Source organism: Amblyomma maculatum, chromosome 9, assembly GCF_055883805.1.
Source record: "Amblyomma maculatum isolate TAMU_Amacu chromosome 9, ASM5588380v1, whole genome shotgun sequence".
Classification (NCBI taxonomy): domain Eukaryota; kingdom Metazoa; phylum Arthropoda; class Arachnida; order Ixodida; family Ixodidae; genus Amblyomma; species Amblyomma maculatum.
The window spans coordinates 114220246-114241168 of record NC_139352.1 but is presented as its reverse complement, the minus strand read 5'-3'; the positions used below and the strand labels follow the sequence as shown (position 1 = coordinate 114241168).

Here is a 20923-nt window from a genome sequence, read left to right as displayed (position 1 = left end):
ATTGCCTTGCTAAGCAACTCGGGGGATGAACTGCAAATAATGATTGATGACCTAGACAGAAAAAGTAGAAAGGTAGGCTTGAAAATCAATATGCAGAAGACTAAGGTAATGTTCAACAGCTTTGGGAAGGAACAGCAGTTTACATTAGGTAGCGAAATACTGGAAGTAGTAGGCGAATATGTCTACTTAGGACAGGTAGTAACCGCAGATCCGGACCATTAAAAGGAAATAACAAGAAGAATAAGATTGGGATGGAGCGCATTTGGCAAGCACTCGCAGATTATGACTAGCAGCTTACCGGTATCGCTCAAGAGGAAAGTATACAACAAGTGCATCTTGCCTGTACTCACCTATGGGGCTGAAACGTGGAGGCTAACCAAGAGAGTTCTACTTAAGTTGAGGACAACCCAGAGAGCTATGGAACGAAAAATGGTAGGGGTAACATTAAGAGATAGAAAGCGTGCAGAGTGGGTCAGAGAAATAACTCAAGTTACCGACATTCTAGTGGAAATTAAGAAGAAGAAATGGACATGGGCAGGACATGTAGTGCGAAGAGAGGATAACCGATGGTCGCTGAGGGTGACAAACTGGATTCCAAGGGAAGGAAAGCGTAGCAGGGGGCGGCAGAAAGTTAGGTGGGCGGATGAGATTAAGAAGTTCGCAGGGGTTAAGTGGATGCAGCTAGCACAGAACCGGGTTAAGTGGAGAAATATGGGAGAGGCCTTCGCCCTGCAGTGGGTATAATCAGGCTGTGATGATGATGATGATGATGTAATGACCAGTATGTCAAACTACGAATTTAATTACCTCAACTGAGTAGAAATGCTTATTGATGAGGGGTAATAACTACAATGACTAGGCATGACTCATCATGACTGCTAATGACTACAAAACGACCAGTATGTCAAACGATAACTTGCAATGACCACAGCTGATTGGAGTAGTAGTAGTAGTAGTAGTAATGCACTTTATTCAGGACTCAAATTAAGCGTCCAATAGGTCGGCTGTTGGTCCTTCAGTGAAGAAGATTCCAGCCAGGCACGCCAGGATACAGGGGGAGGGGGTGTAGGGATAGTGTGAGGATTGTATAGCGGCAGGACAGAGGAAAAGACAGTGTTCAAGATTCGCATAGATGGAGGGGCAGTTAGGGCACGAGGGTTCAGCTCGCATGTGATAAAGGGAGAGCCGCGCTGGGGTAATGAGGGCATTTGATTGAATTTTACGGAGAACTCAGGTTTGGGGGATAGTGAGGGCTGGGTTGGGTGCCGGAAGATGGGCAAAATCTTCCTTTAGTTGCGTGTAGTGCTCTTTCAGGGTGTGTTTTAGAGCGTGTGCCTTGTCGGTAAGCTGACCCAGGGGATCACCGGAGCCCGGTTATGGAAATTGCGAGCGATGTGATTACACAGTTTATTTCCCGCGATCCCTGAATGACCAGGGATTCACTTTAGAGTGACAGTGGCTGGGTGTAAGGCGAAAAGGGCCTCATCGAGACTGTCTCGTAGGTCAACGGGTATGGTGCGGTTGTGGATGGATCGAAGAATGTTTTGTGAGTCGGTGTATATATATTGTAGTTGTTTGTGGAGAGCATTTGCACGAATTTATGAGCGACGTGCATGATGGCCGTGATTTTAAGCGTGGTTGAGCTGGGACGGCTGCTAAAAGGTCCACACGTGTGGCATATGGGGGATTGGAAATGAGTAAAAATGCTTAGCTATGAGTTGTAATGACTACAATGAGTAGGTATGGCTCATCATAACTACGAAACAACAAATATGTCAAACGACGACTTGAAATTATCGGAACTGATTGGAAATGAGTAAAATGACTAGGCATGACTGCTAATGACTACGAAACAATCAATATGACAAGCGATGACTTGTAATGACCGCAGCTGATTGGAAATGAGGAAAAATGCTTAACCATGAGTGGTAATGATTACAGTGACTAGGAATGACTCATCATAACTGCAAAACGACCAGTATATAAAACGATGACTTAAAATAACCATTGGAAATGAGTAATACCCTTGTCACATGATCATTTTCAAAGGCGATTGAGTCGATAGCCTTCAAGATTTTCAATCGCGATTGGACTCGAAGGTTGTTGAAATAGTTTTTTGGCGGCAAACATTTGTGGCGCCGCTGTCATTGCTTTCGGTTTTGCTTAATGAACTAAAATATTCTTTAAATGCAAAATAAAATATAATTGTTACCTTTTTTTTTTAGTTACTGTAGGCTGTTAGCTGCTTTAACCCTTTCGCTGTCACGAACGTACCGGTACATTCTCGCACTTTTCCTCCACAGTGTCACCGGCATACCGGTACATTCTTTATCGTGCGTTCAAAACGTTGCGCCTGAGCGCGAAGCTGGCGCACTGGGACAGGCTGCACCATCTGTGATATCTTTCTACTAGTTCATATTTTCGCCCCACGTTATGTTGGTACGTATATACTGAAGAGTATAGAGCGACCACGCCCACCCCCGCCACCTTCTTTGCAGGAAGGCGCAGTCGCTCCGCGCGCTACTCTATCGCGCTAAGCAATCATGCAGCGCACTCGTTTCACGATTTGTGCATGCAGTTACGGGTTCAAGGGTTGTTCTGCCATCTGCTGCAGGTTTTTTTTATTCTGTTGGAGTGTCTGCTACGACGCGTCACGTTCAGGGGCTCGTGCTGTTGCCTCTCCAATAGGTCAACACATGACTCGATTGGTGCTTTCGCTCTCTCTTGCCGCGCTCTTGCTTGCGGCTAGCAGCAGCAAAGGAGGTTGTTTTAGCCTCCTTCAACCGCCCTCTATCATTTTCATTTCACAACGTGCCATTTCTCTCCGTTGTGCGGGCCACTGGAAGTGCGCCTTCCGTGCACGCGGCTACTTTCGTATGGCCGACCGCTCGAGACCTTCGACTGCGGCAATGGATCTTTTCATTATAAATGCGAGCTGAGCTTGGAATCGGACTCAGAAAGTAACGAGCAGTTTTTATTATATTCTCATTTATCTCATTTATAATCAGGCTGATGATGTTAATTAACAGTACTTGCAGAACACTGAAATGCGCATATTCCGATGACTATGTTATTTGCATAGCAATCATAATAAAAAATAAATCGCTATGCTCGTTCCCTGAGTACTCGTTCCCTGAAACCAAGCCGACATTGGGGGTGCATCACAGCCAGAAACGCCCGACAGCGAAAGGGTTAAAGGACAACTTTTTTTTTAAAGCGCGTTGACGTTTATAAGGCTGAGCTTTTCATTGTGCTTGCTTTTCTCGGCTGCGCAAGTTACAGTGGCGGAGAGTGCAGAAATAATGCACCTTAAAAAAGAGTGATACTATTCTTAAATTATTACGTACAGCAATATTTTACCGCATAAATTAAAGATATGAAATAATAACTATAGTTCATGTTTTTGTGTCATAAACGCGCTGTGCATGAAAGTATGTGTGGCGCTCCTTGGGTCAACGCTACCAACTTTGCGCGACATTCAAAGGCCTTCAAGATCTCAAAAGAGTTCTAATCTATTCCGTTGACTCGATAGACTATCGACTCAATGGCCATTGAAAACGTCCATGTGGCAGCGTTCGAAAGCCTTCGAGTCGATAGACATTCGGTTTGAGGGCCTTCGAAATGCCTGTGTGACAGCGGTATAAAATGCTTAGCTATGAGTGGTAATGACTACAATGACTAGGCATGACTCATCATGACTACGAAGGGACCAATATGTCAAACGACGACTTGAATGGCCGCAACTGACTGGAAACGAGTAAAACTTAGCAATGAGTGATAATGATTACGATGACTAGGCATGACTCATCATGACTATGGAACGACCAATGTCAAACGAGGACTTGAATGATCGCAACTGACTGGAAACGGGTAACAATGCTTAGCGATGAGTGATAATGATAATACAGATGTTTAACAAGCAAGCACGTGTGAGCGTGCGTCAAAGTGTCCGTGCGCATGTGCGACGACGTACAGTTAGTTATCATCTGCATCGCCAAAGAGAATCACTCAATGTGATCGTCTACGGTAGTAATTGAGGAAGGCAAGAAAGTGCAAGTAATTACAATGCCACGAAAATCACAACGGAATAACAAGGTGTCGGATTAATCGATAAAGCTCTTTGGCAGGACTGAAATTATCCGCATGCAGACCGCTGTTCAGCCTTCCATGCAAGCTTACTGTTTACAGTTTGCAAATTCTACTATTTCTAAAGTAGCTGCGGTGCTCTTCAAGGCAATGCACAAGCAAATGCCCATGCTGCTTTCAAAATGTCCTCTGAGTTTGACTTGAATATAGTTGCCTCAAGCAGTTGGAAGCTTCATGGCTGCGCCGGTCATGGTTGACAGCACGCGATGGGAACTTCGCGGCACTCTGAAAATTATCGAGTGACTCTAAAATACGCCGTACACATGCACCATCTGGCTGAGTGCGGCCGAAGTCGGTTAGTGTAGTGTCGCGAGAAACTACCAGGAGGCATGGCAGAACTGATAATGATTTCGCATTACTGCACCTATGCAAGCTTGAGTGCACCCCTGAACATTTTTCGTCTTTTTAGTCCTTCATGCCTGTTGTTTGTGCTGTGATTTGCTTGATGGGACACTGACCACCCCAGTTGAATGCCTTTAATTACCTCAGTGAATGATTTGCAAGCATATCAGACTGGCGCACTTCACGGTTAAATGGCAGGTGCAAGATTGGTTTTCAGTTTAGAGTTTGTTGACTAGAAGCAGCGTGTGGTTCACCATGTGACACACATTTCGCCTGTAGCGCTGCTGCACTTCACATAATGCCATTGTAAAAATGTCTGGTAACAGCTGTATCATTTGTCGTAAAATTTACTTTCAAACGAAATTCGACTGATTCAGCAAACAAAAATGCTAGGCTTTACTGTTTTATTTCCAAGCACACAGTAGAAATGATAAAATCTGCTCACCTTTTAAATGGTGCACTGACCCTGTAGCATATTTCTACAAGCTGGTGTGTTTCCTGAAAGGAAAAGGAAACTTGAGGATGAAGAGTGCTTTGAGGGTGGAATGTATAAAGTGTGTTCCACAGACTGAATTTTGAAGCCACTTCAGAATCTCTCTGAACAATCTCGGTGAGTGTTGGAAGTCGGAGTGTGTCTGCTACTGTGTCGACATCAGAAGTCACACTGGTTTCCATGCTAGTGGACCAGGAACACGGTGAAATCCTGTTATGCCTCCTGCCCCGTGGAAGCTGTTTGTGGTCCTTTATCATGCCGCCTTTGATGTCACACTCAAGCCAACTAAACGAACCAGACCTGTCAGGGGTTTATTAGCGGAGACAAAGAGCATTTGATACCAGTGTGCAGGGACCATTGTTTGCATACGGACATTGAAACTGCCGCCTGTTCAGCATATCTTAATTGCACCTACTGGTGGCAGTGCTGAGGCATCCCTGAGAGCACTCTGTGGCCTGTGCAGGCAGAGCAGGTGAAGCAGCTGTTGTATCCCCGCAAGACGGGCGCCAACGGGGCGTCAGGCAGCGATCCTTGGGCCGCCCTGCAGCGGGACGTGCTGAATGCCTATGATGGACGCTTTGACGTGTCCTCGGTGCGAGCTCTACACGGCCTCCAACTGCACCACCTGGAGCACCTCATTGCCCTGCACCGAAGGGTCCAGGGGCGCACGCGGGAGGAGCTCCGGGCTCTGGAGCAGCGCTGCGCAAAGGTGGGCTTCCTGCGGCTGCTTACGCAGCAATAAAAGAGTTTGGGGTAAAGTGCTTATAGAAGGTTCGTTGTTGCAAAGAACTGGTCTGCCCTGCAGAATATTTGTCCCAATGTCTTCAAGCTGGTCAGTGATTGGGATCCTTTGTTACTTTGCTGGATGTGTGTAGTATGCCCATCAAATATCATTAGGCTTTAAAAAACTTCCGGGGAAGGATTCTGATGCATAAGTACTTGCTGCATCAGAAGTACATGGGTACTGTGCAATGGACTTAAATACAATAAGTCTGCTTTAAATACTTAAAGCGTCTCTCATAGCCTGAGTGTCTTTGCAACATTACACCCTATAAAACAAACCAAACGAAACTAAGTAGGTAGTCCTTTGCGCTGTTCAAATGTACAAATCGGCTGCTCTAATTGGGGCCGATTCATTAAAGGTATACTAAATAAAAAAACTGCCACCGAGATTTCCAGCGCAGATGGTAGCTATTGCATTGGAAGTGACCAAAACAATCCACTTTATGAACAGAAATGAGCGGAAAGTAAGTATTTTAATTAATATTTCTCAAATCGCCGCACCTAGCGGGCTTCTGTGAAAGCTCTGACAAAACCGGATATCACGTCACAACTACCCCCATCACGGCCGGTCGCACCTGTTCATTTTTCTTTCCCCCGTGGCACTCGCAAAGCGCAGGGACAGAGGCGTTTTTTTTTTTTTTTTTTTTTTTTTCTTCTTTTTGCTGCTGCTTGTGTTCCTGCGCACAATTCATCGTTCCCTCCCTGCACGGAAACAATTGTCTGCAATACGCGCCCTCCGTACGCATCCCCCTCGACCTCCCTCGTGTTAAGCATTCCACACTTCTCATCATTGTGCACGGTGCGGGGGCGGCGGCGGCGGGATCGCAGGGCCATGATGTTGCTGAGGGTAGTTGTGACGTCACACCCGCCGGCTAATAGTCGGGAGTGCGCTGCGTTTGACCCGGCGGCCGCTCAGAAAACGTCAAAAATACAGCCATCCGGCCAAAACTAACCCGAATTATGTGTCTGTACTAGTGTAATCTGGTCTTAAGAATGCAGTTGTGGTGCTTTCTCAATATTCTTGGATATTTTTTCAGTATACCTTTAAAAAAAAATTTTTCATCATCAGATGGAGTGAGGGGGGGAAGCTGGTACAGATCGTTTGGGGAGGGGGTGGGGGGCGGGGTAGATGTCCAGAGAAGCCTGTGTCATGGCATAGTTCAGTCCACAGCAGCCAGCTAATGCGAACTGTTGACGCTTGCAATTGCTTGCCACAAACCACACACAGCTACACCGGGAGCTGGAAGAGGAGAAAGGGCGGCGGGCGCACGACACAGCCCAGGGGGACGACGTGACATACATGCTGGAGAAGGAGCGGGAGCACCTTCGTCACGAGGTGGACTTGGAGAAGCAGCAGAATCGGAGGCTTGAGAAGGACCTCCAGCAGGTGAGGATGGGCACAGCGCAGTCATGCAAGTACCTTCTCTGGAGATGGAGATGCGGTGTCCAGTGCTGGGAATTCAACCTGTGCTGCATATATGGCTAGAAGCATGCAATTCCCTTTCACAGTTTTCGCAAACTTAGGGAAATTCAACAGATGGTTCCTTAGTTCCAGCTTTTTCAGCATGCCAGCCTTGAGGGAGGAAGTTCATGTGGCGAAAAACATAGCACAATTAAAAATATTTTTTTAATGCATCGGTACATGCACTGAGTAATGAGTGCAATACTCAAAGCAATTTTTATATTTTATCCTAATTAGTAATCTTACAGCACTTGCAATCAGCATTCTAAACGTGTCTCTCAAGCGTTAACTTTTCTAAAACACAAATTTCTGAAGTGCGATTGAACATTTGTGTTGTGCTTTGATGCTGTGGTATCAGCATACAGCCAGGAGCCGAAATTTATTCGTCATTTTATCGTCTGCTGCTGTGAAAATTCAGCCCCACGATGATCAGAATTCAGTGTTATGGTCAAAAAGTACTGATTTCTGGGATAAAGAAATTGGCTTCTCTTGGAGAATAACGCCATTTCTGAAATAAGTGACTTTTGGGGTCATATTTTGCTCCCCAAGGCCACTGTTACTCCCTTTATGCATTTGGACTTTTCTTGGAAAATGCGTATTTCCTTTAGCATTGCTTGCACCTGTACTGACAGCACCAAATGGATTGAGGGCAAGATGAATGGCCAGCCAAACCGAGAGAACAAGATTGACGAGTGCAGGAGAGGAAATGCACGAGGGGTCCATCTTCAGGCGATGGAAGTGAAAATCAGGTGCCTTATTATACGTCCTCTGTGAACTTAGAACTTGTTAGGTTGCTGCTCCCATTTATGTTGTTAGCATTTACATTTGATGCTTACAGTGCACACAGGGGTGTGCATTGAGACTTCAGCTCTTGGGTCTCTGCCTTGCCTGTGGTGGGAGCTCTCAAAAAAAGAACCACTGGGAGCACTTCGAAGTGCTACACCGGGCAAGAGCATCTTTATGGAAGATCCACTTCGGTAGGCTCAGGTTCAGCAAATGCTTTTGGAAGAAGCTGAGATAAAGGGAGAGCCTTGAGCTTCCTATTGGATCAACATTATTCGTGTCGAGGAGGCTTCAACTCGGTCAACTGTTCCCCAGAATATTCTTTGAGGGATTGGGCCATCAAAACGCTAACCTAATCTTTTCTAATTTAATGTCTTCTAGATTGTGCAACAAAGTACCAGCCTTGTGCACCATTCTCTGCACATTATTATGAAGGTCATCTCTAAGCGTCCTTGTAATATGCACTCAGTTTAGACGACCTATGTTTGTGTGTGGTTGAAGATTGTAGAGAAAAGAAAAAAAAACTGGCAGATATGGTGTTCTTGGGCATTATTGCTTTTCTATGTTGAATCTTCTTTCTCTGTTGGCATTCTTCTTTGTTGATGAGGTGGTGTCCTTGGCGTTCACTCGTAGGCAACAGATGCCCTAGAAATGGAGCGAAGTCGGCAGAAGCAGATGGTGCTGCTGCTCCTGGCAGAACGGAAGCGGCTAATCCTGCGGCTAATCCAAGAGCGACAACGAGGGGACCAGCTCTTACAGGTGAGCGTACATATCGCAAAAGCTGACTGCGCCAGACTACCAGTGCTTTCTTCCTGGAGAGATTTTTAAAAATGAAGACTGAATGTGAATCCTTATGGCTAAGCCGCATCTTCATTCACTTCCTAGTGTGGGTCATAGAATCGTTTACAATGGTATTGGCATCACGAGCTTCAGTCAAATTGAGAAAATTTTTTAATGCAATTTCCTCTGCAATAAATGGATGTTTTCTTGATGGACAAACATCAACTGTTAGTGAGTGACAGGAACGAATTTAACTGGAAGTAAAAACTATGAAGGTACCCTCGGTGCCCAGTCAACCCTTCTGAAGGCTAAAGGGTTAAGGTGTTGTGTCACCGTATTGAGCCATTATTATCGAGGACATTGACTGTGGCAGCAACAGTTGGAAACCTAATTGTTTTGCTTGATGGCCCACTGGGGTTCTACCCTTAAATCTCAGGTGCTTAGTGAGCCACTGGAAGAACCAGCTGGAGGAATCAGCTGTCAAGAGATGGCAATAGCGACTGAAGGCTAAAGGGCTAAGGTGTTGTGTCACCGTATTGAGCCATTATTATCGAGGACATTGACTGTGGCAGCAACAGTTGGAAACCTAATTGTTTTGCTTGATGGCCCACTGGGGTTCTACCCTTAAATCTCAGGTGCTTAGTGAGCCACTGGAGGAACCAGCTGGAGGAATCAGCTGTCAAGAGATGGCAATAGCGACATTATGTGCATGTGTGCTTTTAGTGGGCTCCTTGACACTTGCTAGGCTGTCCTACAGCTTCTTTGTTGCGGCACTTGTGGCTGCATAGCTCGCACATGTGCATCATGACTAGCCAGTGATCCATTGGTGACCCATGACTTAGTGAACTGGCTAAATCTATTTGAGCTGGTCCACCATCAAAGGAAGCTTAAATTTCTGTTGCTTTCTTCGATTGTGATCCTGCACCTCGTGGCTTAACTTAAACAAAAATATCTGCTCAGATTTGCATTGCCTTGTTGACATCCTTGTATACATCATTGACAACATTGACCGAAGCCCTGCTTGACTATGAAAGCGTTCTCACACATATGTGAAGGTGGTGTCACTTTCTTCGCTTTCTGTGCTCATCCACGCAGCCACCTCGTGAGACGTATCTTACGATAAACTTTCTTTCTCAATGCATTCACGGGATGACGCCACTAGCATGTGCAAGAGGCAGATTGGAAAGGCTGACTGCATTGATTTATCGCGGAATTTTGAAAGGGTCTTTGCCTTCCTTCTTTCCACTGTACGTCATGTTAGGTTTAGAACCTGTGCAGTGGCTGCGTTCTTGAATTGTCCACTTCTCCTCCACAGAGCTTGAAGGAGGAGAAGGCCAGGTCATCCGAAATGGTCGAGGGCCTCGAGGAAGAGAGCAAGCGATCGCTTCAAATGGAAGAGGAGTTGGAGCGACAGGCGGCCGACTTCGAGCTCGAGAGGGAACGCTTCCAGGCACAGGTGGGCGCATATGCTGCTTGCGACACAGCTAAGCATGAGCAGCTGTTCGTCCTGGTGTGGCAACTGTAGCTTGTTTCTCTTTCGTGAATTCTGCTCGTTAGAGCACATTGTGGGGCATAGCTTGCTTATAAGAAACAGTCGTTGCGCTGTTATGCATGGATACTCATTGTTGTGTAAAAAAAAAAATGGCAGTGGCTTAGCTCTGGTTAAGCCTAGTAAATTGCGTTAGCAATGGCCGCATGGCTACGCTTGTGTGTTCACTTGTTGCGTAGCTTATGTGGTTTGATAATTTGGCTATAGAGTAACACATGACACACAATGTTTACGACTGTTCTTCTGACGATTCTTCAGCGCGGTCTTCGCTTGGTGGCATTGCGGTGTTCCTGAGCAGTCATTTGTTCATCAGTAGCCGACGAAGTGGAAGCACGCGGAGAGCTAGAGTGCAGTCGCTGAGCTTCATCTTGTGCACGACGTTCTTCACGTTCTTCCACTGTCTCTTGTGCACGTTGTCGCTTCCTTGCTGCAGCTTGTCTCTGACACTTCTCTTCAGCACCCTGCATAGCAAAGCAAACACGGCGAGGCAGAAGTAGCGGTAAACCATGTGGTTTCTACGTGGTCATAGGCCACCAACCACCGCGGGTTCGAGCGTCGCGCGAGCCGAAGCTCCGATCAGCCGTCACCACACGCACACTGTCTCACCGCAGCGTGCACTCAACCTCTGCAGGGAGGAGAGCGCTTCGCTACGACACACAAGCCTCCTAGGGACACAGAAGACGTTTATTTAATGCCGTCCTCCAGCGGTACACAAATACTCAATCACCGCGTCCCGGGAGCGCATGAGGAGCAAGGCTCCCCTGCGCGTACGCAGTGACACGGAGTGCGCGCCGCAAGCACGCAAGGGCGTGCTGTGATCTCTCTCTCGCAGTGACCAAAGGGTTCCTTTGAAAGAGAGTGGGCAACCACCGCAAGGTATGCCTGTCGCGGATTGTTGGATCACGATCGACAGGCTCGAGCTGCGGTCTCAGGTACGACCCGGAGCAGACTAACTCGAGTACACACTGGTCTGCGCGGACAAAGACCAGCAGACAAGAACAGTAGCGTATGCACCTTGCAGTGTCTCGGAGGGGTCTCTTCTTGGGCCCCACTTGGAGGGTCGCGTGAGCGCGGCCGTCTAAGCGGTGCCGTGTTCCCGCCAAAAGGCGCTAATGAGAACAGCCACTGGGATGCCAGGGCGGAGCTGTGGCCGAGCGACAGTGACAAGTCGTCCTGACATCTCTCCGCCGCCTCAGGCGGGAGGAAGAGAAAGAGGAGAACAACAGGGGAGCGGGCGACGGCTGCGCAAAGGGCAGCCTCAGCAAGCCCGAATCCCACATCCTCCTCTCCTTAATTGCCCTCCTACCCATCAGCGAAAGCATGCGGCAGGTCCCTAGCATGAAGAAAAGAATGCTATCCTCACGCAACAAGTAAACTACGCTTCAGTTCCAGCCCAAAAAAGATCTCAAAAAGATGAACACACAAGAAAAACACACACTAAAAAAAAAAAAAAGCGCACACAAAACAAGATAACAAGATGGCATGAAGAATAATGTACAAAGTTCCACAAAGTTCTGAAGGCGAAGTAACAACAACTATGTACAGAAGCCCCAAAGTTCGTTGGTGCAGCTCAGGGACCCAGCGATGACCGGTGACCCACCGCACGTCGACTTCTCGTTGGCCAGTTGGCAATTGTCGGCTGCAGACAATCTCCTTCGGTGGCGCTACAGGTTAGATGCAGGGACAACGAATGCGCCGAAGGAGCCCAGGCGTGGAAACTCCGCGGCGATCCAAGGGGCTCATGTGGCGACTGTGTGGGGCTTTTTCCACCACGCTCAGCACACGCCGGCAAACACACATGGCACAACGTCGTTGCCTCCGCTCTTGGCACGCGCTCGCACAGCCGCAGCCACACACACACACACCACACAAAGGGGGGCGCCGACCTTCAGAGGCGGACCTGTTCCAAACACCTTCGCAGTGGCGGCGGCCGTGAAAGGGGGCATCGTCCACGCTCCCCATCCCCAAACATCCCCAGCATCTCCTCCACACACGCAGGAACAGCCGCGAGACGGGGCTGCCTAATGAGAAACACTCGGAAGTTCAAGCAGAAAGAGGAGAGAAAAGACGCACTGTACAAAAGAAGACACTCACTGTACAATATTTACAAAATAGGAAGCAAGAACGAAAACAGAAGAAAGCGAAAAATGTGAAAAAAGACACACACACACACAAAAAATAATAAAGCACACATGCTGGAACTGAGCTGCCAGAAAAGGGGAGGACCAACCTTGCTTCCGGGTAGGGTTCGACGAGAAAGCTTGCTCGGTGAGGCGGTATGCCTTCGGTTGCAGAAAAGGCCCGCCATCTGGCATCAATCACACAGGTGAACGTCGCCTCACATTGTACCGGTGCGGGGCACGGCTGCGTTCCACCGCATCGGGTGTGCCTTGGCAGTTGCCTGTGGTGACAATGGGCACCAGCGCAAAGGCAGACCGTTGCGCATAGGCCTTCAGGTCTGCGATGTAGGCACGGCTGGCATTTCCCGTTGGGGGATTCTCCAGCAGTGAGCCCCTGCTTGTTACTTGGGAAATGCCCCATGAAATCGTAGGTGGCCATCTGCCACGGACGCACACTGTCACTTGATTTCGTCTTTTCCGGTGGCTTGCCACCCTTCGACTTCTCCATTTGACAGACATGGCAGGAACGGCAACAGCGGAAAATGTCGCGCTTCATGCCGGGCTGCAGTCACCCATTGGCTCAGTTTCTTAAAACCTTGGAGCCACTCAGATGACCAGCCAATGGTTTGTCGTGAGAGAAACGCAACAGAGAGCCTCTCAGACATTGTGGAATAGCTACTTCAAATGGTTCATGGACTCATCATCTGTGGCTATGTATTTCAGCGCGAGCCCGTCATGGCCCAGCAAATATGAATCCCCGGGGCACGCCGCGACACACGCTGGCTCGTGCCCCCCTGCGCCCGCTCAATACAAGTAGCGTAATGGCGCTGCGCCCGCTGCAATACAAGCAGCGTAACGGTGCTTCATCTCCTAGAGACTGTCGCTGACATCGCGACAAAATGGATCATTTTGCTGGACCGTCATAGCCCTTCATGGCTGAAAACGATCCCAGTCATCCTAAAGGAGAGCCTGGTTTCGTCCCACCGCAGGTTCGCAGCAAACCTTCTGCTGGCATCGGCGTCTCAGAGGTGCTCACAAAGAGCTTCCGCCCTCGCCTGCTTTGCGGAGCGCTGCTTACTGGATAGCGGAATGGGGGAACTCGTTTGCGGGCGTCCCCTTCGTGCCGATCGGCGGCTCGCCCGCTGTTTCGCCCCCTGCTTGCCGGTGTAAGGACGCCGCGGGCGAGTGGGGCACTGAATAGCGGGTCAGCTATTAGGTTCGTTCTTTCCTTTCGATACTGCACTGAAAAGTCGAAATGCTCTATCAGGAGAAAATGGCGTGCCAGCCGGCTCGCAGGTTCACGGAGCCGCATCAGCCAACTGAGCGTGCTGTCGGTGCGGTTTCCAGAGGGAGCCCGGCCGACGCCTCGCCGTTCCCCGAACAGAAACGACTGCCATCAGAGTATGGGTGCTGTTGTGCAGAGATGCCGGCAGCGGCGGCGTCGCGCACATTGCTTTCGCAACGGGGTAAAGCTGAAACAGCGGAGGCATATGGTCAACGGTCGCTCCGCAGGGTGGTCCGAAGAACCATGTAGCGTGTTTCAGTGCCTTTGCCGAGTGCCGCGCAGGGGGCGGCAGGCATGGCGCCCAAGCTTGATCTTCAAGGCGACTGGCTCAGCCGATGTGCTGTCCAACGACTCATGGAGCCGAGGAAAATTCACGTTGGGTGCCAGTTGTGGTTTCTACGTGGGCATGGGCCACCAACCACCGCGGATTCGAGCGTCGCGCGAGCCGAAGTCCCGATCAGCCGTCACCACGTGACACTAAAACACCACAGCGCGCACTCAACCTCCACAGGGAGGAGAGCACTTCGCTGCAAGAACACAAGCCTCCAAGTTCACAAAGGAGACGTTTATTGAAACGCCATCCTCCAGCGGCACACACACACACGCACACACATATATATATATATACAAACGCACATACACACACATACTCAGTCACCATGTCCCGGGAGCGCACGAGGAGCAAGGCTCCTCTGCGCACACGAAGTGACACAGAGTGCGCACCGCAAGCACGCAAAGGCGTGCTGTGATCTCTCTCGCGGTGACCAAAGGGTTCGTTTGAGAGAGAGTGGGCAACCACCGCAAGGTACGCCTGTCGCGGATTGTTGGATCACGATCGACAGGCTTGAGCTGCGCTCTCAGGTACGACCCGGAGCGGACGAACTCGAGTACACACTGGTCTGCGCGGACAAAGGCCGGCAGACAAGAACAGTAGCGTACGCACCTTGCGATGTCTCTGAAGGGTCTCTTGCACCCCACTCGGAGGGTCGCGCGAGCGCGGCTGTCTAAGCGGTGCCGTATTCCCGCCAAAAGGCGCCAATGAGAACAGCCACTGGGACGCCAGGGCAGAGCTGTGGCCGAGCGACAGTGACAAGTCGTCCGGACATCTCTCCGCCGCCTCAGGCGGGAGCAAGGGAAAGAGGAGAACAACAGGGGAGCGGGCGACGGCCGCGCAAAGGGCAGCCACAGCAAGCCCGAATCCCACAACCATCTGTTCGGCGCCGCTGCAGCGCGTGGCTGAAGCAGTTGCTATTCAAGGTCAAACAGGGCTTCCACCCGTGGATACATGGCGACTCCAATCCTGGCGCAGTGCCCAGGTTGACATGAACCACTTGAAAACGGCGTTATCCACGCCATCATAGGTCGCTGCCTTCAACCTTTTCCGCTGGTTGCTTGTCCCCTTTTTTAAGGAGTCGATGATGGATTCCTTGGAGCTCAAAATCGTGGAGAGCAAGCTTAGTGGTATCCCGAACTTTGTGGCGACATCTTTCTTCTTTTCACCCTTCGCGACGGCATCCAGTATGCTGGCCTTCACTTCTAGAGAGAGCACTTCTCGTTTACCACTCATGCTGCTGGAACGGAGTCTCCGCGCCTCCGAAGACCTCTGGCGCTGCGTGGTTATACATAAACACAACACAGACACAAGAGAATTAAACCAAGACGTTCACACCGATGATGCGCTCGCTACCAACTGCCTGTTATTTGTGATATGAAGAAGAAGAATGCATCACAGAAAACAAAGGGTTACAATAAGAAGAAGAAGGAAACAAAAGATTCAGAAAAAAATGCGAAAGAATTCAGAAGGAAAAATTAAACGAAAATAAAATGTAAATAATGACAAATTGCGTCTAACTTCTTGTCACATTGTCCGAAAGAAGCAGTATCACCTCCTTCCAGTTGAGCGTTTTTTTGATGCATTCTTCTTCGTATCACAAATAAAAGGCAGTTGGTAGCGAGCGCATCGTTGGTGTGAACGTCTTGGCTTAAGGGGAGATGCTACTCGGAAAAACATTTTCTTTAATTTTTGTCACAGCTGAATGAAACTTTCATCATTTAAAGAGTTCGAGCTCCTCTTTTCAAATCTGCTTTTAATTTTTTGATAGCTCATTTGGTTCTTTGTTTACATACCACACAACTGTAAAAACAATGCATGTTTGTGCACACTTGGGTGACAACAGGGAGCCCAACAGAACACCGAAAAATAGCTCATATTGCTCCAAATGAATAGTAGAAGTCAATAAAGCATATAAATATAGTGTTCCATTACTGTTTTTTTTTTTCTAGAAAAAAAATTTAAATCTGAAGTATCACTTTTACCACTCCCAACAAATAAACTTTTAAAATTATCTCATTGAATAAGTTTGATAAAAGGTCTGAAAGTTGTTTGTTTGAATTCAGCACATTCTAAAGCATAAGCATGCCAAGTTTCATTGTGATTGGACAATGTAAATGGTCAAATTTTAGTGCACAAACTCCAAAAATGGGACAAAATGAGGAACAGAGAAAAACGAATTTGAAAGTTAAAAAACATGTTTACTAAAACACTAGTCAGTATATACTGATGAAATTTACACAGAATGTCAGGTAGAGTGTCTCAAAGATATATACAAAGTTAGAAGGCACCAGCCCCATAGGTTGCCCCCTCACAATCCCTGCGAGCAGACTCCTCCATACGGGCCTTCTTCGTTGCACTGCGGCGATGGGCCCTAGCCTCCGCAGTTGCCTTTGAGAACATACTTGAGATACACCTCCTGTCAGCTTCCTTGCTTAGAGAAAGCAGTTCCTTTGATGGGAGGATGCCAAGCTCCTGTAGCACCTCCTCGAAACCTGTGTGTCCTTTGTTGAACCAAAGAACTGCGATTGCTGGCGCCGTCTCAACTACAGTTCGTGTTGCAAACTTTGTCTTGGGGCACAGTAGCCATATCTTGCTATTCAGCGATTCTGCTGCGTTTTGTGTTTGTCCTTTAACACAGCGCTGGAGCAGCTTCTCATCTGTCAATCTTTTGTACACTGGCAGCACAGCCTTGCCTTGGGGAACGCTCAGGATGGGAGTGTGCACTGGTGCTGACTGACCCAAAGCTATTGCCCGCTTATGCTTGCACCAAGACATCTCTCCGTCTGGGCAAAATTTGTGGCTGCTGGCACCATCCCTTGAGCAGGAATGAAAGTACAATGCCCAGACAGCACAATACATATCTCTTACATTCCCTCTGTTGCTGGCGATTGCCACTTGGAAATAGCCTTGCAGCTTGTGGATGGTACCATCTTTCAGCTTCTCTCCTCTTGGAAACTTCATCTTCCGCAGTGCAGTGCCCAGTCTCTTTGCAACATGGCTTGTGCAATCTTCCTTTTGCACAGGAATACTGCCATAGATACCCAGCTCTGCTACGGCAGCATAGGCTTTGCTGTCCCCTTCAGACAGGAAAGTTGTGAACTGGAGAGGTGTGGCATACAGGTCTGTCCTCTTCCAGATTCTTAGGGCAGCCTCGGTCTCCATTGCGTGTGCCGAGCAGGTTGTGTTTTTCTCACACACAGGTGTGTGAAAGGCCTTCCAAATTTCTTCTTCGTTATCATCCAGTGCCTTGTGTCTGCTACAGCTTAGGCAGTAATTGGAGAGGACTTCATAGTCCAAGCACAGCCCTGTCAGAAGTGAGATAGCTGTACCCACACCATTGTGGCTTTTGTGGCCTCTTTTCTGCCACGTTCCGTCGAACATGACCGCGACGTTCGTGCATCCTGCCTCACCTGCAGTCAGCTGCCTGGCTTGTTTGAGGTTTTCAGCGGCAGCTTTTGTCACGGCAGCGTGCACTTTTTTGCTGATAGCATTAAAAGCCTTATGATGCATTGGCTTTGCAATGCCCATAATCGCGCAAAACCGCAAAAGCTGTTCATGTCCAACGCCGATCGCGCGTGCTGCGACCACCGACTTTACGTTCACGGCGAAGGTATCCCTTGCACTGCCGCGGGCGCACTTGTCATCACTGTTGCACGATCGAGATGCGCGGCTTGAAGTATACGCCGAAGAAACGACGGTTGTTGCACATGCGTCATTTCTGCAGTACAGCTCCAAAAATGATGCCAGTCCTTTTCTTTTCCCGGCCGATTCTCTGACCGAGAGATCGCATCGTCCGCAGGCCGGGCACGCCGCGCCGCTGACGAGGTCGCTTATCATGCCGATCTCGCACACAACTGCGCTTCCGCGCTCGTCTGCGCACTTGTTATCGCCATGAAACATCTTTATCTTCTTCTCAGATGCACTGACAAAGTCATCGACGCTCCGGATAAAGCTTGCGGCATCTAAATCGGGTGCGGCCCCGTTGCCGCAGTTAGGCCTAGCGGCAGACGTACCTTCCGTCCCCGGAGCTCTCTGCTTGCGCTTGGGGCGTCTTCCTTTGTACTGATGCCTCGTCAGGAACTTGCGTGAGCGAAAATCACGTTTCTCGCTTGTATCCATGGCGTAGAAAGAATAAAAACTCGGACAGTAGCGTTGGTGCGCGTCTCGATGACTGCAGAACGAAGAAAGAGCGTCTGCGTTCGCCAGCGCGGTGGAATGCTCGTGGCCAATGGCGGCGCTCCAATCATACTATGTGATTTAAAGGGCCAGTCGCAGCGGTCGACTTCGGCTGGAAAGAACCTTTTTTTTTATTATTTTGATCAGGAGCGCCGCTGCCGATGCGGCTTCTGGGAGAAGAAGGTTGGGCCTACTTCCCCACGAAAATTCAAAAGCGGGCGACGCCGTAGTGCAAAATGCCGCGTACCCGAAATGCGGTCAAATCTGCACTTTCACGAGCCACCGCGAGTGCTTTAATTGCATTTTTTAATAACTTCCCGTTGATCCTCGGCTTTGATTTTTTTATACATAAAAGAAGAGGCTTTGAGGAATACAAAACGCGAGAAAACACAAAATCGACTTTTTCGAAAAAAATCGCGGTTTTTTCACCCGCATCTCCCCTTAATTCTCTTGTGTGTGTGTTGTGTTTGTGTATAAACATGCAGCGCCAGAGGTCTTCGGAGTCGTCTATCCAATTAGCCCACTCGCAAGTACTACGGAGTCGCCAGACAAGCGTCGCGACTACGACGACGACGAGGGACAGGTCACCAGTTATGCGACAATGTGACAACAAATGCACACACGCTGCACGCCGACATGCGCTGCGCAAAAAATAGGCGTAAACTGGGTAGGAAGCCTGCATGCTGCGTTGCGGTGCCTAAACTGGGCCGATGCTCGTGCCACCTAGTGGAGTTGTTCAACACCATGTTTCCGTCTCCCCCGTAGTACATCAGATGGCGCAGCGTATGCCACGTATCATCATCATCATCGCATTTTTAAGCGTGCTCGGCTCTTCTGCGCCACCGCGTCAAGGTCAACCCACCTTGGCCGCACTGCGCTTACTTTCAGGCGCTTTGATGGGCGCTGCTGTCAACCACTCAGGATCGTGGTACACCTTTGTTCAGGCATTGAGTCTTCAACTAAATTTCGTTACATTGAAAGTTCGGCGAAATTTACTTCATTATAGGGGGGCTGAAAATACATTGTGTTCTATGCGCCCAAAGTTACCAAAACTGAACTACTTTGTTACATCGGGGATTTCGTTAAATTGAATTTCGTTACATCGAGAATGTACTGTATGCATGCAGATGTCAGAGCTGAAGGCACAGAACGTGCAGCAGCAGGCGGAGCTGGAGCGACTACGGCAGGAGGCGGAGCGTCTCGTGCCACCACCAGCACCTGCACCCCCTCCCCTCGGTGAGGGTGTCCGCAGTGCCACCGTGGTTACTCCTGCCAGCGCCCCTGCACCCACCGTCAGGGCAGCCGTGCCCACCCCGACACCTCCCAGGGGCGTAGCAGTTGGGCCTAAGGCTCCGCCCCCGGTCGCCAAGGCCCCAACTGTGCCACAGGTGGGTGGGTGAGCCTTAAGGGACATGTTTAATGTGGCTCATGAGTGGCTTCAACTGTCATCAGTGCATGTCACCAGAGCATGGCCTCATGAACTCACGCTTGAGAGAAAAAAAAAAAAATCATGTCCACGCCAGGAGTCGAACCACCATCCTTGCTTGTCCCAGCCGAGCACCCTAACCACCAGTCTACACCAACTTCCTGTGAATGTGTCCATGGTTCTCTCTGTCTAGCATAAGGACGCTGGAGGGCATTGAGGGAAATAACAAAATGAAAATATTTAAAAATGAAACCAAAATTTTAACAATTAAATTTACGAACATTTAAAACATTTTTAAATGACGATGCCTCTAGTGGCGCAACAACAGCACCAACAACGCTCATATTTTCGCATTTCTCCAGCGAAGATTCTGCGGTACTGTAAAAGTTTTCTTTTATTATTATTATTATTTGCTTACTCTTTCTTTTTTTGCGTCTCAGTGTTGAGGGTGCTAAAAATTTGAGATTTGTGTCATGTGAAATGAGATTTAACTTCTGCTGTGAAGGCCATTGAGAAATTGATATGGCCTCAATGCCCACATGGGCTACCTACCCATGGGTCATGTTACCAGTGGCATTGTCTTACATGACCGATGACATAACCAGTGACAGCATTTTGTGTGAATGGCATAGCTGCCTCACAAAGTTCTTTCACAGCTGACGCTCTAAAAGAAAAACCGATGTGACCGGTTACCAACTGCACGTGTGAACTTTTGCATTTGGCGGCCTGGCAGCAGTTAACACTTCGCAAACTTCAGTTTCTGAGTATGTGATATACCGTATAAATTGTACATAGGTCGACTGGAAATGTCAGTTGACCCCCTTACCTTGAAAAAAAAAAAAAAAGAACAAAAAGAAAATAAAACAAAAAAAATTGCTGCAGCGCATATAGTACAGTCGAACCGGGTATATCCAACTCGAAGGGGATCGCGAAATAGTTCGATATATCGATAATTCAATATACAGAAATCGGCTTGTGACGGCACTTATGATCCGAAAAAACGATACCATATTTGTCGCGTAATCAGCCCACTCCCATAATGAACCCACCCTCCACTTTTGCACCTGAGAATTTGAAAAAAAAAAAGTGTTAAGGCCAGCTCGCTCACATGCAAGCGATTGAGCGATCTCAGCGACGAGTAGCAGCGACAGAGCGAAAAATTTCCAACTTGTTGGAACTGCTTCCCTCTCGCCGCTCGAGCCACCGCGGCAGCTCAAAACAAGGTTTCTCTGTCGCCGCGGCAG

General features: G+C 48.7%; 2 protein-coding genes across 4 annotated transcripts in view; one reads left to right on the top strand and one right to left on the bottom strand.

Moving 5' to 3' along the window:
- The window catches only part of Naus (cortactin binding protein N-terminal like nausicaa), a 57378-nt gene that overhangs the window by 4098 nt on the left and 32357 nt on the right, over window positions 1–20923 (top strand). For all 3 annotated transcript variants that reach the window (XR_014700790.1, XM_084579416.1, XM_084579417.1), the window contains exons 3-7: window positions 5445–5690; window positions 6993–7151; window positions 8643–8768; window positions 10105–10245; window positions 19381–19641. Coding sequence is in view for 2 of the 3 variants with exons in the window: in XM_084579416.1 (XP_084435542.1) it covers window positions 5445–5690; window positions 6993–7151; window positions 8643–8768; window positions 10105–10245; window positions 19381–19641 (933 nt within the window). In the remaining variant the exon portion in view is untranslated. The remainder of the gene's footprint in view (window positions 1–5444; window positions 5691–6992; window positions 7152–8642; window positions 8769–10104; window positions 10246–19380; window positions 19642–20923) is intronic.
- On the bottom strand, window positions 16214–18309 carry LOC146180184 (uncharacterized). The gene has a single exon (XM_084579941.1). It carries the CDS (start codon window positions 18194–18196, stop codon window positions 16355–16357), a length of 1842 nt encoding a protein of 613 aa, XP_084436067.1. The 5' UTR covers window positions 18197–18309; the 3' UTR covers window positions 16214–16354.